This window comes from Phyllostomus hastatus, unplaced genomic scaffold (genome assembly GCF_019186645.2).
Source record: "Phyllostomus hastatus isolate PE091 unplaced genomic scaffold, TTU_PhHast_1.1 phas_contig_209, whole genome shotgun sequence".
NCBI classification, from domain to species: Eukaryota; Metazoa; Chordata; class Mammalia; order Chiroptera; family Phyllostomidae; genus Phyllostomus; species Phyllostomus hastatus.
The window spans coordinates 20,243,972-20,269,446 of record NW_025333735.1 but is presented as its reverse complement, the minus strand read 5'-3'; the positions used below and the strand labels follow the sequence as shown (position 1 = coordinate 20,269,446).

The window sequence follows — 25,475 nt, the reverse complement described above, 5'->3', positions numbered from 1 at the left end:
TTGCTACCTTTTAAACCAAATAGTCAATAGTGTGAAAAGTATTGTATTCATACAATATACTGTGTCATTACCTACTTGTGTCAGTTTTGCTTTGCTTTTTCTCCTTCAGCTTATTCTTAGTGGTGTAAGCTGAGAGTACCTATCACATTAGCAGCGTACGATGATGTAATCATGAGTCCCATGATTAACAGTTCTAATTCTCTCTTATTCCCCAGAGTTGTCAGCTGCTTCTCAGCTCTGCACTGTCCATAGGAGCAGTGCTTCCACTCCGATTTCCTTGGAGCAACTCTGTGTTTGTCTCACCTGTCTCTAATAAACTTAAAAAAGCAAACTGATGAGAATTCATTTAGAACAATTGATGCCTGAGTAGGCTTTTTTGATTGAGTACTAGAAACACAGGTGAAACAGAGTGTAGAAAAGGTGCAGCTGGATATTAGCAAAATATATAATAGAGTCTCTCATATACCTGTGGAAAAGAGGGGGAAATCTAGGTTGGAAGATGATGTAATTAGGTCACAATAGGCCTATACTGAAGGAACAATAGTCATGAATTGATACAATCTAAAAGGCATTCTTTTACATGTTTCGTAAAACTCCATCTTTGTTTCCTTATTAGTTAACATTTAAGTAATGATTTAGGTAAGGACATTGATTGTATACTGATTGTATTTCCAGGTGTCCAGGCCAAGGAAATCATCACACATGCATAAAATAATTTATGAATTGTTTATAATTGTGAAAATTAGAAACCTGAATTTCTATTTATAAGACTGCATTAAACAAATTGCCATATTTATAACAGGAAATACAAATACTAAAAGTCATATAAAATAAACACATGGTAAAATGTTTTATAATCTGTTAATGTTAAAATTTTATGAAATATAGTCATACAATTTTGATTTTTTTATTCTGTACAAGGAACACAATTTATTAAGAAGAAGCTCAATAATTATTTCACAATTTAGTTAAACATATGATTTAAGTTTTAAAAGTTATTTTTTGAACTTACCTTTTATTTCATTTTTGAAATTGGCCTTGCTTTTCTCATTAGCAGATATGTTTATTAGATCATTAGGTCAGTGTCCCTGACCAAATAGGTATGGTGTGTTTTAAAAATTCTTATAGAACACCAGTTGAAAATCGTTGGCATAAAGAATGGTGCAAGAATGATCCCAGCTGTTTCCCATGATGGTTTAAAGTGTGTGTGTGTGTGTGTGTGTGTGTGTGTGTGTGTGTGTCTTTATGCTGGCCACAGTGAGTTGCTGTCTGGTATGTTGTACATCAGGATTATACTGTCCACCTGTCCGTTGTAACCTTGTGTTGCTCTTGGTCGACAAGGCATCTTTCCTTTTCTCGTGAATGGACCACGGAATATGTGAGGAGATGGTGTGATGAGGGAAGAGGAGGAAACAAACAAGAAAGTGAACAAAAAGGCCTGCCTGGTTTCATATATGGCCTAATGCTGCCATCTAGTGGCAAAAGAATGCAGTGAGCCTGGCCAAAAAGATTTTTGGTGTAGACTGTGCTACACCCCAAACTTGTAACAAAAACTAACTATATAAAATATTTTTAAAAACCTAAACCCACTCTAAACAATAATTATGGAACCACATATTATTTTCACATTCATCCTAGACAATAACTTGGAAAGCACTTTGAAAAATGATATTTGCTAAAAATTTTAATTAAGGAAAGCAAACTTTTGAAATTTATTTAAACTTACCCTCATTACTTTAAAATCTTTCGTTTATAAACCAGTCTTTTAAGTGTTCAAAAAAGTTATTAAAAGATAATATGCAGTATAAATATGAACACAGGTTTGCTACCCTGACATGTTATTTTTCAAAGAATTTTAATGTGTATGATTTTTTTAAAGTGCTTATGAAACAGACTTAAACTTAAGATACATGATTTGTACAGGTTGGTATACCGAAACTAGTGAGGTGGTGATCAAATTTTAATTTTTTTGAATGTGTTATAATACCTTTTAGAGCAGCAATTTTCAAACTTTTTTATATCACGGCACACATAAATTACTAAACTTCTGCCGCACACCAAAAAATATATCTTATTTTTGCCTATCTGACAAAAGATAGGTATAATTTTGATTCACTCACAATGGACGACTATTGTTGTGCTGGCTGTTGTTATTTTTTTTATTTGGCAGTCCGAGGGAAAAGAGGTCAGTGCCCCTGAATGAGTAGTCAGGTGTTGCATGTTTTAAAATTCTTGTGGCACAGCAGTTGAAAAGTGCTGTTTTGGAGGATCAGTTATTAAACTCAAAGCTGAGACTTAATACTACTCATACGAAGAAAGCAGGTACTTGAGAAGCAAAATTTAATAGGAAAATTGAAAACATTTATTTATATATGAGAAAGGAAAATTTTTTGTTATTATCATAAAATGAAGCATGTTGATTTAAAACCATTTTTAACAATGGGAAAATTATATTTAAGTAAAGTTTTAGAAATGAACTGTACTGAATAATACAGAAAAGATAATCAGGTTGATTCTTGTTTCTCTTGGTGTGAAGTCCAAAAGCGAAGGGCAACTCTGAGAGAGGGGTGGTGACGGTCCGTGTGCCTGAGGTTCTGGAGGAGCTGGTGTGGCGGTTCCCTGCGGGTGTTCCGTGCAGTCCGGCTCTGCCGAGGAGGCAGCATGTAGGGAAGGTTAGACTAAGGAGGCCTCGGCCGAGGCAGAACTTTCCGAAAACTGATTTGATTTTGTATTTACATAGCTGCATGCTAACTGATTATACTCCTTTCAGAACAACAGTAATGATAAAGAAATATCTTTATTCTGGACTGGTGGTGGATGAGCCTGATCAAATTTACCATCTAAGTTTGTGGAGACATACATGTATGTCTTTCTACGTATGACGTTCAGGTCAGCTATTTGGTCAACCTGATTTCCACCTGAAATTAGACATGCAGGAACAGATTGTTATAGCTCCTCTCAGTGTCTGTCTTCTCCCCAGTCACTCTAAGGCATGAATGCCCATTGAAATAGGTTTTCTCCCAGAATTTCGAAGTATACCACTTGGTTCTTTCTCATCTGTATATTCCATAAAACGTTTTAACTGAAACTTAAAATCACATAAAAAGTGTGTGTGTTTGCCCCCCTGCACGTACAAACACCATGGGTACGTGTGTTCAGCAGCTGCCTGGAGAAACCACCTTGTGCCTGTCTCCTCCCCTGCCCCATTTTTCATGGGGCCACTTACTAGTCTTTCCGTATTCCAGGACCAGACGTACCATTCCCTGTTTGTAATCCTAAACCGGGCATTCCAGCCTCTCCGTGACCGAGGCCAGCTTGCCTTTCCAATCTCACTTACTATTACTCTTGTCTGTGACCAGCTGCTGCAGCCATGTTCTCCTGCCACCTGCCTTTGCTCAGGTGTTTCCTTTCTCCTAGGAGGGCCTCGCCCAGTCTCTTCCTGTCCAAATCTGACCTCGCCTCCAAATGCTAACTCACCCATGAAGCCTTTGTCCATACCTCCAATGCTCCTCTCCCATTTCCCTTCTCCGAAAAAAGCTTTAGCAAGGGAACTTTCTCTTTTGGCACGGTGGCATCCTGTTAGCATTCGAGTTTGTGCTTTTCTTACTTCCCCTGCGAGGACACACGCTCTCACAGGGCACACTGTTACACGTCTGCTGCTCTCGGTCACCCCACAGTGCACAGCCCCGGGCCGTGGAGGGTCTGTGACAGAGCAAGAGCCTGTGCCCCGCAGACATGCAACAGAAGGAAAAGTGTTTGCTGACTTTATAGCCTTTCCCTCTTTTGTGGTTTTATTTTTCTCTTGTTTTGTTGTTTCTTTGACACAGATTTATTTCTCCTGGAACACTGAGCTTTGTTTAAAAAATCTTAACTATCATCATTTCTCATTTAACCCAGCAGTCCTTGCAGTGGAAGTTAGCTATCGTTGATGGAATGCATCACCTCCCTCCCAATATCATCCAGGCTGTGGTGACGCCCATTTTCACTTCTCCTGCTCACCTGTTTTTTCCTGTGCTGTTTTGGTGAAGATTTTTGCTGATCTCGTACATCTCAGTTGGTCCTTACTGAGAATGGTGTAGCACATCCGGGAAATCCCTTTGAGTGAAGGCATCTAATAAACATCCTACCTGGTCTCTGAAGATAAAGGTGGTACAGAAAAAGGCAAATCTGGGTTGTTGCTTTGCTTTCTACTAACATATGAAACACCAGTGAGTGAAGAGCAGGAAGAATTGGGGAAGAAAATTAACTGTGAGATTTCTGGATCCCAGAGTAAGGTGTTTATGGTTTCTGTCCCTCTTCTTTTTGATAAATGAATTAGCTTATAAAACAAGTAGCTTTTCAAAATGAAGCTATTTTAACGGACTGATCATTTATTAGTGGAAGAAAACTAGTAAGAAAAGGAGTTCTTTGTGCCTGAAGCTGCGGGCCTGACAGTGTTAGAGCTGCCGGGCAGCCTGGGGAGGCGAAGCAGACCAGCAGAGGGACTCGAGGGCCTGCGGCGCCCAGGGGAACCGTGGAGCGGCTTGAGAGGCAGGGAGACGATTAAGGTGAAGGGGCTCCCACTAAGTAGCTAGACTCCATTTTTGCTGCAGGCAGCCCTTCTCCAGGGTGGAATGTCTGTTAAAATTGAGATATAATTGACATGTGACATTATATTAGTTGCAGGTGTAAGACATAATGCCTTGATATTTGTGTAGATTGCAAAATGATCATGACAGCAAATCTACTTAACATCCACCACCATACATGGTGTCAAATTTTTATCTTGTGATGAAAGCTTTTAACTTGTACTCTCTTTGCAACTTTCAAATATACAGTATAGTATTATTGATTGTAGTCACCGTGCTGTGCATTACATTTCCAGGACTTATAAGTGGAAATTTGTACCTTTTGACCGCCGTCACTCACCCCCCACCCCACCCCACCCCCACCCCTGCCACCTCTGGCAACTGGCAACCTGTTCTCTGCGATGTGAGCTTGGTTTGCTTTGTTCATGGTCTTCAGATCTCATGTGTAAGTGAGATCTCATGTAGTATTTCTTTTTTTAAATCATAACGCAAGGATATGTTTGTTAATTTTAAAGAAGGAGGAAGGGTAGAGAGAGAAAAACATTGATGTGAGAAACATCAGTTGGTGGCCTCCTGTACGTGCCCCGACCGGGAATGGAACCTGCCACCTAGGCACGTGCCCTGACTGGGAATCAGACCCACAACTCTTTTGGCGTATGGGACAACAGTCCAACCAAGCAAGTCACCTGGCCAGGGCAGGTACTGTTTGTCTTTGACTTACTTTACTTAGCACAGTTCCCTAAAGTCCATCCAGGTTGTCACAAATAGCAAGATTTCCTTTTTATGGCAGAATAATATTTCATTACGTACGCATCACATTTTTTAAATCTGTTCGTCCATTGAGGGCCACGTAAGCTACTTCATTGTCTCTGCTGCTGCACATAGCACTGCATTGAACTGGGAGTGCGTATGTCTTCGTGTTTCCTTCGGGTACAACACCTAGAAGTGGGATTGCTGGGTCCTATGGTAACTCTGTTTTTGATTCTTTGAGGAACTCCATTCTATTTTCCACAGTGGCTGCACAGTTGACATGCTCACTAACAGGGCAGATTCCCTTTTCTACACACCCTCGCCAGTACTTACTTCCTTTTTTAAAAAATAGTAGTCATTCTAACAGATGTGAGGTGATATTGCGCCGGAGTTTTGATTTGCATTTCCCTCATGGTAGTGACACTGATGAGCACCTTTTCACATACTCATTGATCACCTGTGTGTCTCCTTTGAGAGATGTCTGCTCAGACCCTGTGCCCACTTTGTATAATCAGACTGTGTCTGTGCTACTGAACTGTATATGCATATCTTGGACATTCACCCCTTATCAGATACATGATTTGCGAATATTTTCCCCCATTCGGTAGGTTGCCTTTTCATTTTCTTGGTCATTTCTTTTGCTGTACAGAAGCTTTGTAGTTTGACTTAGTCCTACTTTTTTATTTTTGCTTTTTGCCTTTATTTTTGGTGTTAAATACAAAAACCATTGCAAAGACTGATGGCTAGGAGCTTACTGCCTGTGTTTTTCTGTAGGAGTCCTGTGGTTTCAGGTCTTATGTTCGTGTGTCTGTTCCATGTGAGTTAATGTTGATGCATGCTGTGCAGCAGGGTCAGTTTTGAGCTCTTGCATGCAGCTGTTCAGTTTCCCCAGTTTTTTCTTTTATTGAAGAGACTGTCCTTACCCATTGTACAGTCTTGGCTCCTTTATCATAAATTAATTGACCATTTATGTGTAGATTTATTTCTGGCCTTTCTGTTCTATTCCATTGACCCACATGTCTGTTTTTTATACCATACTACTTTGATTACTATAGCTTTGTACTATAGTTTGAAATCAAGATGTGGGATACCTCCAAATTTGTTGTCTTGCAAGATTGCTTTGGCTACCTGGAGGCTTTTGTGGCTCCATACACTTTTTAGGATTATTTGTTCTAGTTCTGAGAAAAATACCTTTGGAATTTTGATAGGGATTGCATCCAATCTGTAGAATACTTTGGATAGCATGGACATTATAATAATGTTCTTTCAATCTAGGAATACAAACTGTCTTTTCACTTATTTGTGTCTTCTTCAGTTTATATATTTGTACTTTTCAGGGTAGATTTTCATCTTCTTAATCAAATTTATTCCTGTATTTTTTATTCTTGATGGTATTGTAAATGGCATTTTCTTAATTTCTCTTTCTGTCATTATTAGTGTATAGAAAAGCAACTAATTTTCATATATTGATTTAGTATCTTGTAACTTTACCGAAGTAATTTATTTTAACAGTTTGTTGGTGGAGTATTTAGGGGTTTCTTTATATAATATCATGCCATCTACAAATAGGGGAAAGTTTGGATGCCTTTTATTTCTTTTTCTTACCTAATTGCTCTGGCTATGGCTTCCAAAACTAGGTTGAATAAAAATGGCAAAATGGGCATCTGTGTTTTGTTCCTAATTTTAGAAGAAAAGCTTTCAGCTTTTCACTGTTGAGTAAGATGTTAACTGTGAGCTTGTCACATCTGGCCTGTATCATGTTGAGGCACATTCCCTTTATAGCCACTTTGTTGAGAGTTTTTAATCATGAAAGAATGCTGAATTTTTTTCAAATGCTTTTTCTGCACCTCCTGAGATGGTCATGATTCTCATTTTGTTAAAGGGGTGCATCACATTGATTCATGAATGCTGGGCATCCTTGTACGCTTGGAATAAACCCCACGTGATTATGGTGTACAATCCTTGTTATGTATTGTTGAATTCCGTTTGCTGACTTTTTTTTTTGGAGGACTTTTACATCTATGTTCATCAAGGATATTTGCCGTAATTTCCTTTTCTTGTAATGTCCTTGTCTGGTTTTGGCACAATGCTGACCTCATAAAATGAAGTGTGGCCTGTTTTTTGGAATAGTTTTAGAAGGATTGGTATCAGTTCTTCTTTAAGTGTTTGGTAGAATTTATCAGTGAAGTCAGCTCATCCTGGACTTTTGCTTGTTGGGAGGTTTTTTGACTGAGTCAGTCTCATTCCTTGTAATCAGTCTGTTCATATTTTCTCCCTCTTCATGATTCAGTCTTGGTAGGTTGTGTGTTTCTAGGAATTTATCCATTTCTTTCTAGGCTGTCCACTTTGTTGACATACAATTGTTGACAGTAGTCTGTTAAGATCTTTTGTATTTCTCTTGTATCACTTGTAATGTCTTTTTCATTTCTGAAATTGAATCCTTTTTTTCTTGGTGAGTCTAGCTAAGAGTTTGCCTATTTTCTCTTGTAAAAGAACCAGCTTAGTTTAATCTTTTCATTGTCTTTTTCATCTCTGTTTTATTTACTTCTGCTCTGATATTTATTTTCTTCCTTCTAGTAACTCTGGGCTTTGTTGGTTTTTAGTGTTCCCTGAATACGCTTTACAAAATTAGGTTGTTTATGTGAGGTATTTCTTGTTTCATAATGTAAGCATTTATCACTGTGAACTTTTCTTTTTGGACTGCTTTTGTGTCCCATAAGTTTTGGTACTCTGTATTTCCATTTTCGTTTGTCATAGGTATTTTTAAATTTTGGTTTCTCTTTTGCCTCATCGGTAGTTCAGGAGCATGTTGTTTATTTCCACGTATTTGTGAATTTTCAGTTTTCTTCTCATAATTGTTTTTTAGTTTCATACTACTGTGGTCAGAAAAGATGATTATATGATTTTTGTCTTCCGAAACTTACTGAGATTTATTTCGTGGCCTAATATATAATCTGTCTTGGAGAATGTTCTGTACGCACTTGAGAAGACTGTGTATTAAGTTCTTGGGGGTGAACTGCTCTGTATGTATTTGTCTGGACCATCTGTTTTAATGTGTAGTTTAAGGCTAGTTTCCTTTTTATTTTCCGTCTGGATGATCTACGCAGAAATGAAGTATGGGTGTTAAAGGTCCCTGCTAGTACTGTTTGTTATTTCCCCCTTTAGGTCTATTTTTGCTTTATGTATGTAGACACCCCTATGTTGGATGCACGTTGTAAGTGCTTATTAGATTGACTTTTTTTTATCATTATGTAACAACTTCCTGTATCTCTTATTCAACTTACTGTCTAAAGTCTGCTGTGTCTGACACGTGTATAGTTACTTCAGCTTCCTTTTGGTTTCCGTTAGCATAGGAGACTTTTTCCATCCCTTCACTTTCAGTCTGTGTCCTAAGATCTGGAGTCTTTTTTATGTGGAACCATATAGATGGGCCTTATTTGCTGAATCCATTCAGCCACTCTGCATCTTTTGATTGGAGAATTTAGTCCATTTACATATAATTATTGATACATATGTATTTATCACCATTTTATTGTTTTCTAATACTTTTACATTTCCTTTGTTCCTTCTCTTGCTCCTTCAGGCAGCAGCTGGGAAGTTATGTAGTGGCCCTTCCCAGGGAGAAATGTAGATGAACATTTTTGCCTGGTCTCTGTGCTGGGCCCAGGTGTCTGACATTGGGGTGGGGCTACGGGTGAGGTTGCTCCTGTGCCCATCAGAAATTGCTACAGTCCTGTGGGACTCGTGGATGAAAGCCCACCCACTCTCTAGGCTGGTTGATCTGGGGACATCCCTTGGGTGGCAGCTGTAAAAGCTCAGGCACAGGTGTGTGTACAAGTGCCTCCCATAGAGATACTCGTGACTTGGAGTGGTGGATTGGAAGAGGAAGATGTGGTCTCTGGGGAAAGACTTGGGAGATAAGTGAGTTGCTTGGTGCCCGCATGCGCCTTGGGAGGAAGGGCACAGTGATTGCTCGTACCCCTGTGAAGAGTTGCTTGTTTGCTGTGTCTTGTGGATCCCAACGAACACCCACTGGACTTCAGAACTAGGTGGTTTCGGAGCTCATCCTCCAGTAGGGGGAACCTTAAAAGTTGAGGCACTAGATGTGAAGTCTAAACCCTTCACTCCTCAGAACTGGAAGGTGGGGGTTCACTCCCAATTGTACAGTGCTGTGCTGGGGTGGAATTCACCGCAAGTCTATCTCAGCCTTTCCTCAGGCTGAAAATGCTGGGTGGGCATTTTCTCAGTCCTGTGTGTAGTGTTAGTTCAGCGAGTTTCTGGATCTTGCCGAGGGACTTGCTCCATGTGTAGCTGTACATTTGGCGAGTCCGTGGAAGGCAGGCACTCGGTAGCTGCTTCTGTCACTGTGTGGGTCAGCTCCTCCTTGTCCTTCTCCTTACCATGAATGAGAACTTGATCTATAAAGAGTTGCTGCAGGCTCATCATCTGTCCCCCATTTTTAAACTTGTGACCATTGTCATTTTCATTGTAATGGTCCTCTGCATTGCTGGAAGCTTTCCCTAGAGTCATTTCTGTATTCTTGTATATTAAATTATATAGTTCTGCTTCAGCAAGATTGTCACATGTAGTATTTGTAAAAGCTAAAAATAGGGACTCACAGGGTTGTGCTATGCAGTCTAAGATTCATTGTGTGGATTCCTGTGATTACCTGTGAGGTACAGTGTGGCCTTATCAGAAACACTCCCAGATCAGAATCTCTGTGACACAGCCTGGAAGTCTGCAATTTTAACATTAAATTTTTAAAGTTTGAATTCACATTGCTCTCTAGAATTCATCATTGTTTTCATTGATATCTTTTGCCAGTTTTTACACCTACTAGTTCTCTTGCTACTTTTATTACTGGATGAACTTAATATCTAATTTAACATGCAACTCAATTTCTTAGCCACTGTCCTTCCTCAGAAGAAGACTGATACTGGTATTGGTGCTCTGATCCAGAGGGGCTGAAATATACATAAACAGCAGAAGCAACGGCAGTATCTTCCTTCTTTCTTTTCCCAAAATGTTGGCATTGGAGAGAGGGCACTCCGAGACTGGTTTGTAATTTGTACAAGTTCCACAAGTGATTTTGATACAAAAATTTTAAAATCTAATTTAATGAAAAAGTTGTGTAATTCTTTGATAGCTTTGTTATTTATCCTATTACTCTGTTACACCAAATTACACCAAATGAGAAGTAGAATGGCTTTTCTTATACACACGTTTAACAAATAATCCAACCGTAATTTAGACTTTAGCATTAATTATGGTTTCTTTTTCTCATAGGTGTCATCTTTAAGAAATGAAAAGCGAGGCTCATCTTATCTCATCTCTGCCCCAGAAGGTGGTTCAGTGGAATTTGTTGAGCAACACTCTCAGGGCACAGGAGCATATTACATGGAGACCTACTTAAAAAAGAAGCGCGTGTACTGAGTTAAGTTCGCCCCTTATATAACCTCGTAGGGTTCTTTGCAGTATCTCTGCTGTTCATCGCTGCCTTAACTACATTCATACTACCCATATCCTTTAAATACGGGTTTATAATTCCCCAGAAGGAACTGTGTTGTGCAGCAGGCAAAATTGCCAAATGAAAAGTAAGTAGCAATAAGAGGAGACATCAGTTGAGGACATTTTCCACCAGAATTAAATGCATCTTAATGTGATATTAACTTATAGTCCATTGCAGAAATTAACAATATTCCTTGTTTTAGGACTGGGAATAATTTTGACACCACATATGAAACTTTGAAGCAATAAATAGGAAACAGTCCTGTTTCCTAGGCCTTAGAAGAATGAATTTCTTACAAGCCATTGTACATTTCTATTTACATTCCCTAGAAGTAATCTCATTTATAGATTTTTAGAGCTTCTCCGTAGAACTATAAGAATACAAGTACAAAATGCAGCAATGGTAATGTAAAAACAAATGCTCTATGTGCAAACTAAATTATTCTCCCCACACCAGCCATGTAATAGGTATACACTACCACGGAGTCTTTACTTTTAATCTGTTATTAACCATTTATGCCTTTTGTGAAGAAAAATAAGGTATTTTAACAAAAGTAGCTTTGGTGATCTAATTTCAGGGGTTGGCAAACCATACCCTGGGGTTAAATTCAGTCCTCCACCTGTTTTTTGTACAGACTACAAGCTAAGAATGTTTACATTTTTAAATGGTTGGCAGAAAAGTGAAAATTTTTTGACTTTAAAATTACATGAAATTCAGACGTGCCCACACACGCCACTTCACTGGAACACAGCCACACTTCATTCGCGCGCACAGTGTCGGAGGCCGCCCTTGTGCTGCAGCAGCAGCGTCGCGCGGTTGTGGCGGAGACGAGAAGGCTTGCAGATGCCAGTGTGTGTCCTCTCTGGCCTTTTCCAGCGAGTTCGCTGACCCTGATCTGACAGTACTAATTGCCTAATCCTTTTACTTCACCTAAAGAAAGAACTTAACTTTTGCAGCTGATTTATAAGTGGCAATGAACATACGTTTCTGTCTCATTTCATGGCATAAGATAGTGATGACCTGATTACTAGAACAGGGCCTATTTTGGTCATTAAATTCATTATTTCCACAATATTATAGTGAAGCAGTCAGTACTGCCCTTTCTGAAGGAGTCTTAATGGAGTAACAGCATTTATAACCATTTTAAGCTAATAAGCTTTTACCTCACTCTCTGCTTTGTCTCTTATTCTTTTGTAGTATGTTAGGCTAAAAAATTGTTTATAACTTTTGACCATCACCATTTCCTGAAGACTTTGATATTAAATGCATGAGAAACCTTTTGCCATCTAGAAACATATGTAAGTTTGTTCCTTGTTATGAGACTGTAACTGATGATAAGGAGTTAAAGGGCCCCAATGATCAGTCTTTTTGAACTCAGATCATTAAATATCTTGTAATTTGGGGGACTTATTATTTTTGACCATGATAAAAGATACCTTGTTTTAATTATGAAGTTAAAAATTGGTGTACATGTATGATTTGTAAAGAATATTGGTCTAATTTATTGCATATATTAACCTTTTTTGGGAAATGACAGCTAGAAAACTAAGACAATTTCTAAGCAGCACACTAACTGATCAGGATAGGCTGCACTCGTTTATGACTCAGCAGATGAGTAATGGCGTCTCCGCGCTCTGTACTTCCTCCTGTTTTCCTGTTGCATTAAGCTTCTTCAATGCTTAGTCACACCTCTGTGATTGTACAGATGAATTTTAACTAAGAGCTGCAAAGTGAAAGTGGGACAAGGTGAAAGAAAAGCTATTTTGGATTGCAGCCCACGTGGATCTGTCACCTGTCCCGCCCTGTGCCCCACTGTCATTGGACGTAACAGATAAGTAATAAGGATAATCACCAACCCTCCCAAAGTCTATATTGTTATTTTTCTAAGTAAACAAATTGTTTGAAATGCTTTGAAAATGGAGTCTTAATATTAAAAGGCATATGCATGTGAAGTCTATAGTATATTTATTTGTATAAAGAGTAAACAAAGTGCATACAGAATGGACACAGGTTTGACACAGACACGTTGGTGATACAGGGTTATCGAACAGGCTTAAATGGCAAGTTTACTTTTGCCATTGAATCAATTCAGAACTCTTTTTCAGGCTCAAAAGGTGAAAAATAATGATGTCAAACAAATGCTAGACAGCATCAGTGGTTTTTCAGACTCTTAGTCATGAAGATCGTGTGGTTCATACTGAATCACACAGCAGACATCTTTGATGACCCAGCTACCCCCAAGCAAATGGGAAACTGTCTGGCGGATCCAGAACTCCATGATGCTGCTAGCAGGGTCTTGCTTTCAAGTTCTGTTGCCATAGGGCAGAGATTTTCAACCAGGTGGAAAGAATTTTTAAAGCATGCAACCCCTGATGACTGAGTCAGGGGCACTGACCTCTTTACTCTTAGACTATCAACTACAGAAATGACAATAGCCAGCACAACAGCTGTCCAGTGTGTATGAATCAAAAATCATACCTAATTTTTTAGTCAGATAGGCAAAAAATACATTTTTTGGTGTGTGCCATAGAATTTTAGTAATTAGCTCATGTGTGCCATGAGATGAAAAGGTTGAAAATCTCTGTCCTAGGGCGATGGTCAAAATAGGATCACTAAGTACTGAAACTCTCTATGAACAGTGCAATGTATGTGGTATGTATTCGGACTGGCTGCATCCTGCCTCCAAAACCATTGCCGTAATAGCTTGCCCCTAAGTGGTAGGCCTATCAAAGGATATACATATTGACATTTCTTAAAAGCATGTATAGTTAGCATCCATGTTCTTGGAATCAAGTTTGATTAAAGGTACACTGTTTAGGAGAGCACTGGCACAGGCTGAGTTCTCAAGAATGAACATCATGCAGCGAAGATCTATTCCACAGCTGTCCCCTGGGTCCAACCAGTTCTCTCAAAAAAAAAAAAAAAAAAAAAGTGGGGACCACAGGTCACCCAAGGGGACAGGAGCTAAGCCACTGAAGAAACAACTCAAAGTTCAAGTCCTACTGGTGAGAGGAATACAGTCGGCTTTGTATAGAAACAACAGTATGCTAACTGGTAGCTAATATTTCAAGAATGCTTGGTCTATCACTGTATAGATGATGAAATTGTAGGGCATGTTAGAGTATCAACTAAGTCTATTAATTTTTGATTTACGTGCCAGAGAACATTTAAAATCATCTGGCAGGTGGGAGAAAGCAATCAATCTTGTTGAGGTTTTGAAAAAATCCCATTCTGGTATGCAACTGGGATGGTGGCACAGCCTCTCCACAAGGAAGAGTGCTGATATTTTCGTTGTCATTAAATTTGGCATCAGTAACACAGTGACAAATGAAGAGGAAGTACTTACATGTACTAAGCACCGCAGTGTGCCTTATACATGGATACGTACCCAGTATCTTTTTAGACAGAAAACAGTTTTTCCATTAAAATTATTTTAAATGGCTTGGGTATTTGGGGGGGGTGGGGTAAGGGGAGGAACTGATACACAGTGGGCTTTAAATGTTATTCATGCTCCTTATTTTAGAAGTGCTTCAAATCCTTCAATGAGGTTCTGAAAGGTTGTCCGATTAGATGGTTGGAATTCCCAGCATTTTCTCATAAGTTGATAAACCTGTAAAAAAAGAAAAACAGTAAAAGTAAAATGTTAAATTTGGGAGCTTTATAAAAAATTACAGATACATTAAGACTAAGAAAATTTTGGAAATGTAAATGACTTAAAGCCAGATAAGAATATTAGAATAATTTAAAATATAATGTCATAACTATAGTTCATAAATATCTTAACATTTGAGAAGCTCATGGGTTAAATGGCCTTTAAAAAATTCAGGTCATTCATACTGTAAACCAATTTAAGGGTAAAGTTGTATCTCACTTTAGGCTCTAAATTTCTACACTAGATTCAATTCACTTTAGAATACAGAAACTGAATTCATAAATGCTACTAAGTGGGATGAACTTCTGGACAAAACGCAGTTACAGGTATCTGTCACTACCGAGCTACCCCAAAGTGTGCTCCTTCAGGGTACTTCCAGTGCTGAGACTACTTCTGGAGGGAATCCGTGCTTTGAACATAATTTCTGGCTGTTGTCTGGCCCAAAAATGATTTCTCAAATATCTTATCTGAAATTCAGCTTCGGAAAATGATTTTAAAGGAATTTTCTCCTTCCTGCTCTTCCCACCCCCATCCCTTGCTGGATAACTCAAGCTGTGAAAACATAATAAAAATTGAGTTCTATAACTGTAAAGTGGCCCAACCCATAAATACCTCATCTGGACAGTTAGGTGGACAAGGCAAACGTTTTCCTTCTTTTAATGTATTCACAAGTCTTGTTACTGTCATCTGGCCGTGAGTGGGGCCTATCATTTTCAGGAACAACTATGTGAGTTAAAAAAAAAAAGTTTTATTTTGCACATATTTATATAAACACAAATAGATTAAGGTGAAATTACTAGAATTAACTGGAAATTAAAATAATAAAATGACTTTTCTCCTTAGTAATTTGAAATGAAAGTCCAAAATCCTTTTTAGCTCTTGCCCATCAGCCTGCAGCCTCTCAGGATCAACCAACCACTCCTTCTGGTTGAGGAGCCTTTTCCAGGAAGAACAACCTCATTTAGAAACACAGGAGGCTCAGACAAGGCTCGTACCCAGTGCTTGTTCACACAGTTACAGACCCTTGGACATCAGGGTTGTCACCCTGGCCAGGTGGCTCAGTTGGTTAGAACAGTTATCCTGGAAACCCAAAGGTTGTGGGTTCAATTCCGGGTCAGGGCGCATCCGGGAGGCAACTGATCAGTGTTTCTCTCTCTCTAAAAATAAGTAAAAACATCCTCAGATGAGGATTAAAAAGTACAAAGAAAGTCAGGGTTTTTTTTTTAGAGAACTCTGGGCTCCTTGTGAAAGCAAGACTCGACAGAGCCACAAGTAAGTGTCAAGTAACAAACAAGTTAAAGCAAAGACAGACACTTTTACTTTTCATTATAACACACCAGCTGGATTCTATTTAAGGACAAAACTTACAAAGCAGAGGATGTTCGAATAAAGACAAGTACAACTCACCGCCATGGGACTGGAGTCCGAGTCACAGTACGTAAGCAGCTCGTGCAGAGTCACTCCGAACGACCAGACGTCAGAGGCGATATAGAACTTACACTGAATTAAACACTCCGGAGCATACCTAAAAAAGAATGGACCAACATGAAACTCCCATTTCCTGGGAAGGATATTCCAACAGATACCTCCAGAGCAACTCGGAAAAACCACCTTTGATGTTTCTTAGAATTTAGTATTCTAAGACATGTAAGTATGTGTTCATCACTAGAGGCTGCTGCTCTCAGTAGTACAGATGGGCTCCAGAACAACAGTAAGGTGATTTGCACTCTCCACATTGAGGAAGCCGATGCACGTAACAACAGGCCCCAGGCTCTCTGCCTGCACGCTCAGAATGAGTCAGCAGGGACCCCCTTGCCCACTCCTCTTCCAGTGTCAGTAGTTCTGATGAATGATATCCAAGTGCCTAAGCCAGCAATTGAGGCATCCCCAAATCCAATTTCCTAAATACTTCTCAAACCTACTCACCTCCTTTAGTACCCCCACCCCCAACTGTTCTACTTCACACCATCACTAGCTCCAGCGCAATCAGGCCCTGGCTCCAATCTCAACTCCTCGCCATTCCACAGTGATCTTTTTAAAACAAAAGCCCTCATCCTAACACCCCCTCTCCCCAGGGGCAACCCAAAGCTCTCGGGATGGCACCCGAGCTCTGCAGCTCAGTTTCCAGTGTTCTGTGTTAGCCCACCCCTGAGACAGACCTCCTGCCTCACACTCTAGCCACCCTCGGGCTGAGGTCAGTTCCTGAACAGCCACTGCTCTCGCCTCATCCTGTGAGTCACACATGCCTCCTTCTGATGTCTTTACAAAGCCCTGTGGAACTTTTAAGGTTTTATAGTTAGGACTTCCAGAAACCCGAGTCTGAAGCCCCGTATACGTATGGTATCACGAAATTGGCTGCCTCACCCATTAAATTCGGTCTGCTTGTTTGTGTCTTGACACATGTTCAATGAATGAATGAATGAATGAAGGTTTCGGCTCTGTGGGTGGGAGAGCTCTGTTTGTGTCTCTGTAGGATGTACCTCCCAGGTGTGATTAGTTTTATGGAGGTAATGGAGTATGGGGTGGACCCTGAACAACTTCTCTCCTGGATAGTGTCCCAGGCAGACAGGGGTAGAAGTCAAGTATGACATTCTGACCTGGGTACCTTGGTGCTTCATGAGAAGACGGCCAGGTTTCCCCTGGACTTTGCTCTGCTCTGTCCAGGATCTCCTTGCATCTGTTCCGTGCCTACTTCATCGCCTCACCGCTTCCCCCTTCTCTTGCCTGCCCTGCCTCTGTGGGGATGTGCCTACTTCAGCTGCTGACAGTTCTGAGAACTGTGCTGGACAAATGCCCTCTCCTGGGAGGCTAGAGATGGGATGCTGATTAGATTTCTATACTCCTTGGTGTCATACAAAGTTCAGGCATTTCTCTGTGCATTGCTTTCTGTAAACACAGCCCAAAAGCTATTTCTTGAAAGCAAAGATCAATCAATTCCAAATGTTCTAAGTTCTTTCTGACCTTACGAAACAGCAGAAACCCTATGAAACACTGATGAAATCAAACTGATGCAGTTACCAAAACACAGGGCTGTCCCGGTCGTCCTTGACGGTGTAGTACTCCTTGTCGGTTTCAATTGCTTTGGTTAAACCAAAGTCTCCAATTTTCACTTGGTGCTCACTCTCAACAAGGACATTTCTTGCTGCCAAGTCCCGGTGGACGTACTGTCGTGAACCCAAATAGTCCATCCCCTGAAGGAGAGAAGTAAAGGCAGAGTTGCTGAAGGTCAGTTTAGACTGTATTTTGTATTCTCACTTCATAGCAAAAAAACTATAATGAAATTACAGTGTCATTTCATTTTACATATCACTGATTTTTTTCTTTTGGTTTTTACTTGATGCAAAAATAGTAAGACCAACCTGATTGAAAGAAAAACACATTAAATCAGCTATACTTAACAAATCAGTTTTTTAGTAGAGGCTAATTGTTCATCCAAATCATGTAGAGCAAAATTAACTCAGTACAATTACTGGAAAGTCTAATTACAAACCATTTACTCAGGGCTGAGTGCCTGATTTTTTCATCTTTAACATGCTTTTTTATTATTTATTTTTACCTTACAAATTTGAACGGCATATTTTAACTGCTGTTTGAGGTTAATTTTGTTCTTATTCTTTGGAAGATATTCCTTAAGGCTTCCTGAAGGCAGAAATTCCATGATGAGCTTGATACCATTTCCTCCTGTATTTAAAAAACAAACAAAAAACCCATCAGTACTGGGTTCCCAAAGGAAGGAACTGTGGAAGAGCAGAAGGCACACGATCTGGAGAAATGGGACCTGAACTGATTTCAGCACCACCTCTGAATGACAGGCAAGTCACTCAATCTCTCAAGCCCCACAGTCATCAGCATTCACTGAAATAATACAGTGATAATTTTTTTAAAAAATGTAAGCCATGTCATTTCACTACCAATTTTAAAGTACAATACAGGAGTCCTGTGCTGGCTTTCAGATAGATACAATTCTTAGTAAATACTATTTGCCGCCTTGATTTAGACAACTAGAAAACAAAATATCCTGGCTAGTGTTCAATCACAAGACTGGGGAGGGGTGGCTATCAGTTTAATGTGCCCCAGGTGCCAATATGTGGATGGGTGAAGATCGGTCCCTGGTGTGGGTGTGGGTGTGTGAACCGCCTGGGAAGACAGTGCTGGAATCAGCCCCTGGCTGAGTGGGAGGCTGAGCAGCTTCCCTGGGAGCTCTGCAGCTGCTGAGGGGTGTCACAGCACGTAGGACTTCAAAGTCCTAGAGCCCATGCAGGCCATGAGCTAGCACACGTTCAGGGTGGCCCAGGTAAAGCCATGGGCACTGCCAATTCAGTGCTGGCCCTTATGACCCCACTTGTCTTTCACAACACTGCACAACATACCATCTTCTGTGCAGATGCCTTTGTACTTCACAATGTTCTCATGATACAGGTTCCGTAAGATTTCGATCTCCTTCTTCAGATCGGCTATGTGGTTACCTCCACTCTCAGGCTTCAGAGATTTGACAGCCACTTGCTCCCCTGTATTGTCCCCTTCAGGGTCATAGCGGCAGAGTTCAACCTTCCCAAAGTGGCCCTGGAGGGAAAGATGCAGCTGTCTGGTTAGAAGCTATTTAGAAGCCCAGCCTAGGCCAGCAGGACACAGAAAATGAGGTGCCATGGCCTCAAGAACACCCAGTGGGGAAAGGGTATCTGTTCAACAAATGGTGCTAGGAAGACTGGAAACACATGCAGAACAGTAAAATCAGACCCGATCTCACAGCACTCAGAAAAACGAACTCAAAATGGATCAGACTTAAACATAAGACCTAATGCCATAAAACTCCCATAAGAAAACATAGGGAAGAAGCACATCAATGTTAATACTGGAAATAATTTTCTGTACATGATGTCAAGAGCCCAAACTACAAAACAAAAATTAGCAAATGGGACATCAAACTCAGAAGCTTCTGCACAGCAAAAGAAACAATTAACAAAATGAAAAGGCAGTCTACAGAATGGGAGAAATACTTGCAAACCATATATTGGGTAAGAGTTTAATACCCAAGACACAAAGAACTTAAGTTACATAATAAAAAAAAGTAAAACCTGAACTTGATTAAAAAATGGGCAAAAGAATTAAATCCTTTCCAAAGAGGACAGCAAAACGGCTAACAGGAGCATGACAAGATAAACGTCACAGGAGGTGCACATAAAACCCACAATGAGCTGTGACTTCACATCTGCCAGAGTGGCCGTCGTCATCAAGACAAATGCCAGGTGCAGGTGAGGGTGACAAAAGGGAGCCCTTACTGCTGGTGAGAAGGCTCATCTGTCCAACTCAATGGAAAACAATATGCAGGTTCCTCAAAAAAATTAAAAATAGATCCGTACGATCTGGCAATTCCACTTCTGGGAGTGTGCCCAAAGGAAGTGGAAAGGGAGTTCAAAAGTCTCTGCACAGCCGCGTCCGTCACAGCGCTATTCACAACAGCCATGATATAGGGAAGAAAACCCAAATGTCCATCGATGGACGAATGGGTAAACAGGGTGTAATACACGTAGCAATGGAATAGTATTCAGCCATGAGAAAGGATAATTGTGGATTATAAATGGATCTTGAGCACATGCGTAATGAATCAGATTAGAGAAAAACAAATACCGTGTAATAGCACTGTTTGACATAGTGAAACAGTAGTTACCAGGAAGTAAGTGGTGGGAGATGTTAAAACTGATGATTTCCAAGGGTATGAACTTGTAACAGGTACTAAAATAATCACAGAGATTTAGTGTGCAGTACACTGAATGCAGACAGTAATACTGTGCTGTAAGTATGTAATGTGATACGTGATTATGTGGGCAGCCATATTACAATATATATGTGTCAAAGTAGTACACACTATACACCTTAAATTTACACAATGTTACATGTCAGATTTTCCCAATTAAAAAAAAAGATGAGCCTTGCTCCCCATGCAGTTGCCCCAGAGGCCGGGGTGAATGGCACAGCCTATTCTCGCAGTGGCTGCCCCTGCTGGCTTCTGCGCCATCGCCACGGCCGTGTCCTCACGTGCCATCCCGTTACTGAGCTGAGACCAGGGAAGTATCACTGACTGGAGAACCAACATACCAATCCAATTTCCATGAAAATGTAACCCAAAGAAAATGAGGGTTTTTTTGGACATGTAGGACTGACGACTGTGGCATTCCTGGAGAGCCACAGGCCCACCCCCCAGGAGAGGCACCACGGGGTAGCGGCAGTGAGCACTGCACGAGGAGTCTTTGGAAGACGGAATCAGATCCCAGCTAAGCCATTTGACAGTGATGCCAGCCCAGCCACCACATCTCGAGCTGGTCTGGAAGTGCTCAACGTCCACAGTAGTAGTGAACCCTCAGGGTACTGTGCGGGGCTAGGGACACTGTGCTCATAAAATACCCAGCACATAGTCCGACACACCTCAGAGACTCAAGGCAGGACACAGCCTTGTATACTTAACTGGACTACAGAAAAATCTGCATGAAGATGCAAATCCAAGTATTTTCTCTATCATGTGAACTGTTAGGAAACTCTCCTTTGAGGTCCAAAGGAAAGCTGACATTGGCTTTCTGTGTAGTAAATCCATCCCTCCCTTAAGCAGCCTCACAGGACAGAGATTTTCTGTTTCCATCACACCAGTACCTGCTCCCCATATTGCTCCCTTTCCACTCTCTGTCTCTTAGAAAGAATGTCCTGTGTATATACAGCCACATGTGCATGCTGGCACTATGTGAGTGACATAATTCCTTGTGATACTAGTAGCCCAAAGAAAATGCAATAGATACTTATAAAAACTTTGACCCCAACTGAGAAAGAGTGGAGAGCTGCTTTAAATGCACAAAGAGGTGAGGTGGTCAGCAGGGTGCTAGGATGTAACTTGCCTCTCCCAAGTCACGGATCCTCTTTAAGAACCGCTTTTCGAAATGTGTGGGATCCACCTCGGTTGCTGGCTTTTTTTCTGAAACAATGTCTGGATCTAAGGGAGGAAAAAAGAAAGCATTAGAAAGATATGACTGTCACTCACAGGCTCCGAGTTATCCCGGCCACCCTAACAGCTCTCCACGGCGTTGGCTGATCTGGTTCCATAGCGCAAGGCAGTGTCTTACTCTGCTCTTCCAGCTTGTTGATGTCTCTCATGATGGCTCGGAAGAAGGGCCTCTGATTGGGGTCATAGTTCATGCAGCGGGTCATAAGGTCAGCCAGCTCCTTACAAGATGGTGTCACTGGTCGGCACCGGCTTTCGTAGAATCTCTCTTTCTGTAAAGAAGAGGACTACGTGGAAGAAACAGAAGGAACCTGCCACAAACCTGTCAGCCCCAGGTTATGGGGAGTAACCAACCCCTCGTTTAGTTTCCAACAGCTCTGCTCAAAGGTAGATTCCATGTGTGTGACTGTTGCCTTGTTCTAGCTTGGGAAGGCCTGACACTAAAATTATCTGAAACCGAACAAGCTGCTTTCCAGTAAAGCTATGCAACCTTTCTGGGATACAGTTTGACAATATGTATAAGAATCTCCAGATTCTTCAAACCCTCGGACTCACTAATCTAAATTATTGTATGACTTGGCAATAAATCAGATATAAGCCAAGATTGATATGTCAAAGTATCTCCTGCAGAATTAGGACATTTACAAATTAGAGTTCAAAAGAGCAATCAACTTACATTAAATTTGTAAAACTGTAAAGTTTATCTAATCACATAGGAAAGTACTCAATTGTAAATGAAAATACGTAACACATGTAACTATATCTAGCATGGCCCCAATTTTGTTTAAAAAACAGATATTAACAGACTGGAAGACAATATGACAGTGTTAAATAGTAGTCAGTAAAGAAAATAGCTATCACCATATTCTTGTAAGTTTTGTATATTTTTCAATTTTCCTTCAACTTCATTAATTTACAAGTCAAATAATTGATGCCACTTCAAAAAAATTAAGTGAAATCACTACACTCCAGTTTATCCGGAGCTGAATCCCAAGAGTACCGTTCCTCTTCTGGTTCTCCTGAGGGCAAGCAGGTGGGGGGGGGGGGGCAGGGGGCAGGCAGGCCCCGGAGGAGCAAGAGGAGGAAAAAAGGGGGGACACTGGAATTGAGGAGGTGACAGTTGCCCTTACCTCTGAGTGTCACTCCCCCTCCCCTGCTGTCCAACCCAACCAAGGGCACTTGGGAGGAGGTGGGAGGACTTCTTTTATCAAAGGCACATACCCTTCCTTATACCATCCTGTATCCTGCTCAGCCCTGGGTACACAGCAGGTGCTCAATAAATAGTGACTGACAGCAAAGTGTATGTTGTCTTATTTCCCAGGAAGTTCAAAATAAAATGATTTCCAAAAGCCTAGGCTGATAATTCCAAACTGATTTACAAGTCTGATGGTTTCCCCATTGGCTTTAGTTTAACTCCTCTTTCCCAGGTTCTGCACCGTCTTTACCTGGCAAAAGGTTAATTGGTTACAGGTTCTCCATCTTCAATAATCTCCAACATACGCAGCCACCACTCCGGATGCCCTCTGCCACTCCTATTTCTGCCTTGCAGCAGGAGCCCCCTGCTGGTCTCTCCTCAGCCTGCCCAGCCACTGTGTCCAGATGAACTATTCCCAAGCCGGCCTCTGACCACCTCACTCCTCACCCAAACCCTTCCATTTACCACGTGACCCCTCCCCCCAGTAAAATTCCTGGAATTTGGGGCTTTTTACAGTCTGATGGCAGATCTCTTTCCAACCTGATCACCTGTCATAACTCCTAGGCCAATGGAACCGCTCACTGCTTCAGTGCCACCTTCCCCCCAGATCTCGATCATCCCTGCCTGCTGAATTATGTCTACACCTCTATACACAGGCATATTCCAATAATCGAATCCCTGGGCCACAGTCAGTGGTCCTTTATTGTTATTTTTACTATTTTACCCCTTTGAGGTTAAGTCTCTACTCTTTCCACAAGTAAATGTGAGAGGTTCAAGCCTCACCTGTTTTACATCCTACCGGGGGAACGCAGGTGAGTGTGTCTTGGGCTGCCTGCATCTCAGTTACCTGGCCTGTGTAACGGGGGTGGCGGCACTGTCCTACCTAACTTGCAGAGCTCTATGGTGACAGTTTCAGATACTATGGAAGCCTTATTACTGTTACTTTGGCCTAACTCTCCTACCATGTCCTCAAGGGAAGGCAAGGCCTGTGTCTGTCTTGTTGTGAGCCCCCAGTTTTTACCTAGGACAATATCTGTTACAAGTAGAAACTCAATAAATACCTGTTAATTTTGCTGATTAACAGGCACTTAAAATCTCAGATAAATACTACCATAATGATCAGCTGAACATATATTGTGTGCTTGGCACTCTACATGCATTATTTAGTTGATATTCACAACAACCCTACAAAGTGGGTCTTAGGTATACCCATTGTAAAGATGCTGAAATAGAGGCCCAGGGCGGTTAAGTTACAGTTGCTGGGTCACATAACCAGTAAGCCTGTGGAGGGGATTCAAACCTGGGTCCATCTCTTCCTACAATATGAGGCTTCTCGTTAACTACTGAGACGTCCATGTGACTCCGAGGAGCCTTCACTCAGCTCACACCTTGGGAAACAAAGGCTCACCTCAATCAGAGTCTTGTCTTTCAGGGGGATCTCGCCATTGTAGCAGATTTCCCAGAGTGTGGTTCCAAAGCTCCATTTGTCAGCAGCCACGCTCAGGTTCTTGGAGTCTTCAACACACTCAGGAGCAATCCATGGGATTCGTTCTATGCATTCTGCCAAAAGGTAGCAGACATGTACAGATCAGTTTCTGAAGTCACCTGGGGAGTGAGTCACGATCACTGCAGCAACAACTGTGAGCTGACAGACTATTTCAAGTCTGTTTTGCAAACAAATCCAGGCCCCTCATTCCTGGCATTTTGGATGCATCAGTCTGAGTCAGCGCTAGCAGATGTGTCCGTATCCCAAACTCCCCGGGAGAGTTTGTGCAGCCAGTCTTCTGAAGCTCTGGCCTCAGAAACAGCCAAGCACCCAGGATGGAGGCCCACACTCTGAGGAGGGAGAACATGTGGAGGAGGAGGAGGTCATGTGGACAAAGGCTTAAGAAAAAAGAGAAGTCGGGAGCAGAGGCTAAGTTACGCAGAGCAGGCATGGGCTAGTCTCACGTACTCTGCACAGTCACCCTGCAATGTTATGTTGGTTTTATGTGGGTTTTGTTTGGGAAAGAAAAAGGGAAGGGAAGACTGAGGCAAAGAAGTCCCATGTCCCCTAACCCTAACCCTCAGCTGGCACAGTGGCCTCACAGCATAGCCTCCTGGCTCCTTAGGCAGCAGGGCCGTTCCTGCACAGGGTGTGCACCATCAGGCCCACGTGCCCTCCCTTCTCTGCCTTCTCATGCCCTGACACAGGCACATGCAGGTGGTTCTCTATGGTCATGTACCTGCCATCACCTTCCTGCAGGCCCGCCTCCCAGAATCACCCCCTGTCCTCCTCTGAATGCCCACAGCATCTGTTGTGGGGTACGCAGGCTTCTCCACGTGTTCTGGAGTCATCTGTGTCTGTGCCTCTGGCCTATGCTGAGGACAGGCCCCCTGCAGATGGACTACTGGGTGATGGCCCGGTGATAAGCACCCCTTCTAAGGAGTGAATGATTGGGGTCCTATTTGTAAGGCTTGCTTTTTCATCCTTGTTCCCTTCCAGACTTACCCCAGTGTTTGAATTACTGAGCAAAACTTAGAGCCAGGCACTATGCTCAATGCCGAAGACTACTGGCCATCACCAGCCGATGGCACACTGGTTTCAGTGCCTCGGCTCCCAGGTCACTTTCTCGGACAAAGCCCACATCCTATGACCACCTCATTCAGAGAGAAAATGCAAAGCCACAGTGATCGCTCAGGTGCCTCTTGCAAACTGCTTTCTGAGTCCAGGGGTTTCAACAGAAATCAGGGGAGCCCCAGGAGGCCCAACTCCTGACACCTCTCTGACCACCTCTGGACCCAGCGGCCTCCCTTTGTGCTAACCCTCCACC

At 41.7% G+C, this 25,475-nt stretch overlaps 2 protein-coding genes across 6 annotated transcripts in view; one reads left to right on the top strand and one right to left on the bottom strand.

Moving 5' to 3' along the window:
• Positions 1-12,779, top strand: part of RAVER2 (ribonucleoprotein, PTB binding 2) — an 88,462-nt gene extending 75,683 nt beyond the window's left edge. For all 4 annotated transcript variants that reach the window (XM_045835343.1, XM_045835341.1, XM_045835342.1 and 1 more), the window contains exon 12: positions 10,605-12,779. In XM_045835343.1, the coding sequence (XP_045691299.1) occupies positions 10,605-10,751 (147 nt within the window). In that variant the 3' untranslated portion in view covers positions 10,752-12,779. The remainder of the gene's footprint in view (positions 1-10,604) is intronic.
• JAK1 (Janus kinase 1) overlaps positions 12,776-25,475 on the bottom strand; it is a 124,168-nt gene continuing 111,468 nt past the window's right edge. For both annotated transcript variants that reach the window (XM_045835339.1, XM_045835338.1), the window contains 9 exons: positions 24,071-24,222; positions 21,589-21,739; positions 21,364-21,458; positions 18,850-19,042; positions 18,036-18,160; positions 17,498-17,670; positions 15,887-16,004; positions 15,092-15,202; positions 12,776-14,437 (listed from right to left, as the gene is read on the bottom strand). In XM_045835339.1, coding sequence (XP_045691295.1) covers positions 14,342-14,437; positions 15,092-15,202; positions 15,887-16,004; positions 17,498-17,670; positions 18,036-18,160; positions 18,850-19,042; positions 21,364-21,458; positions 21,589-21,739; positions 24,071-24,222 — 1,214 coding nt within the window. In that variant the 3' untranslated portion in view covers positions 12,776-14,341. The remainder of the gene's footprint in view (positions 14,438-15,091; positions 15,203-15,886; positions 16,005-17,497; positions 17,671-18,035; positions 18,161-18,849; positions 19,043-21,363; positions 21,459-21,588; positions 21,740-24,070; positions 24,223-25,475) is intronic.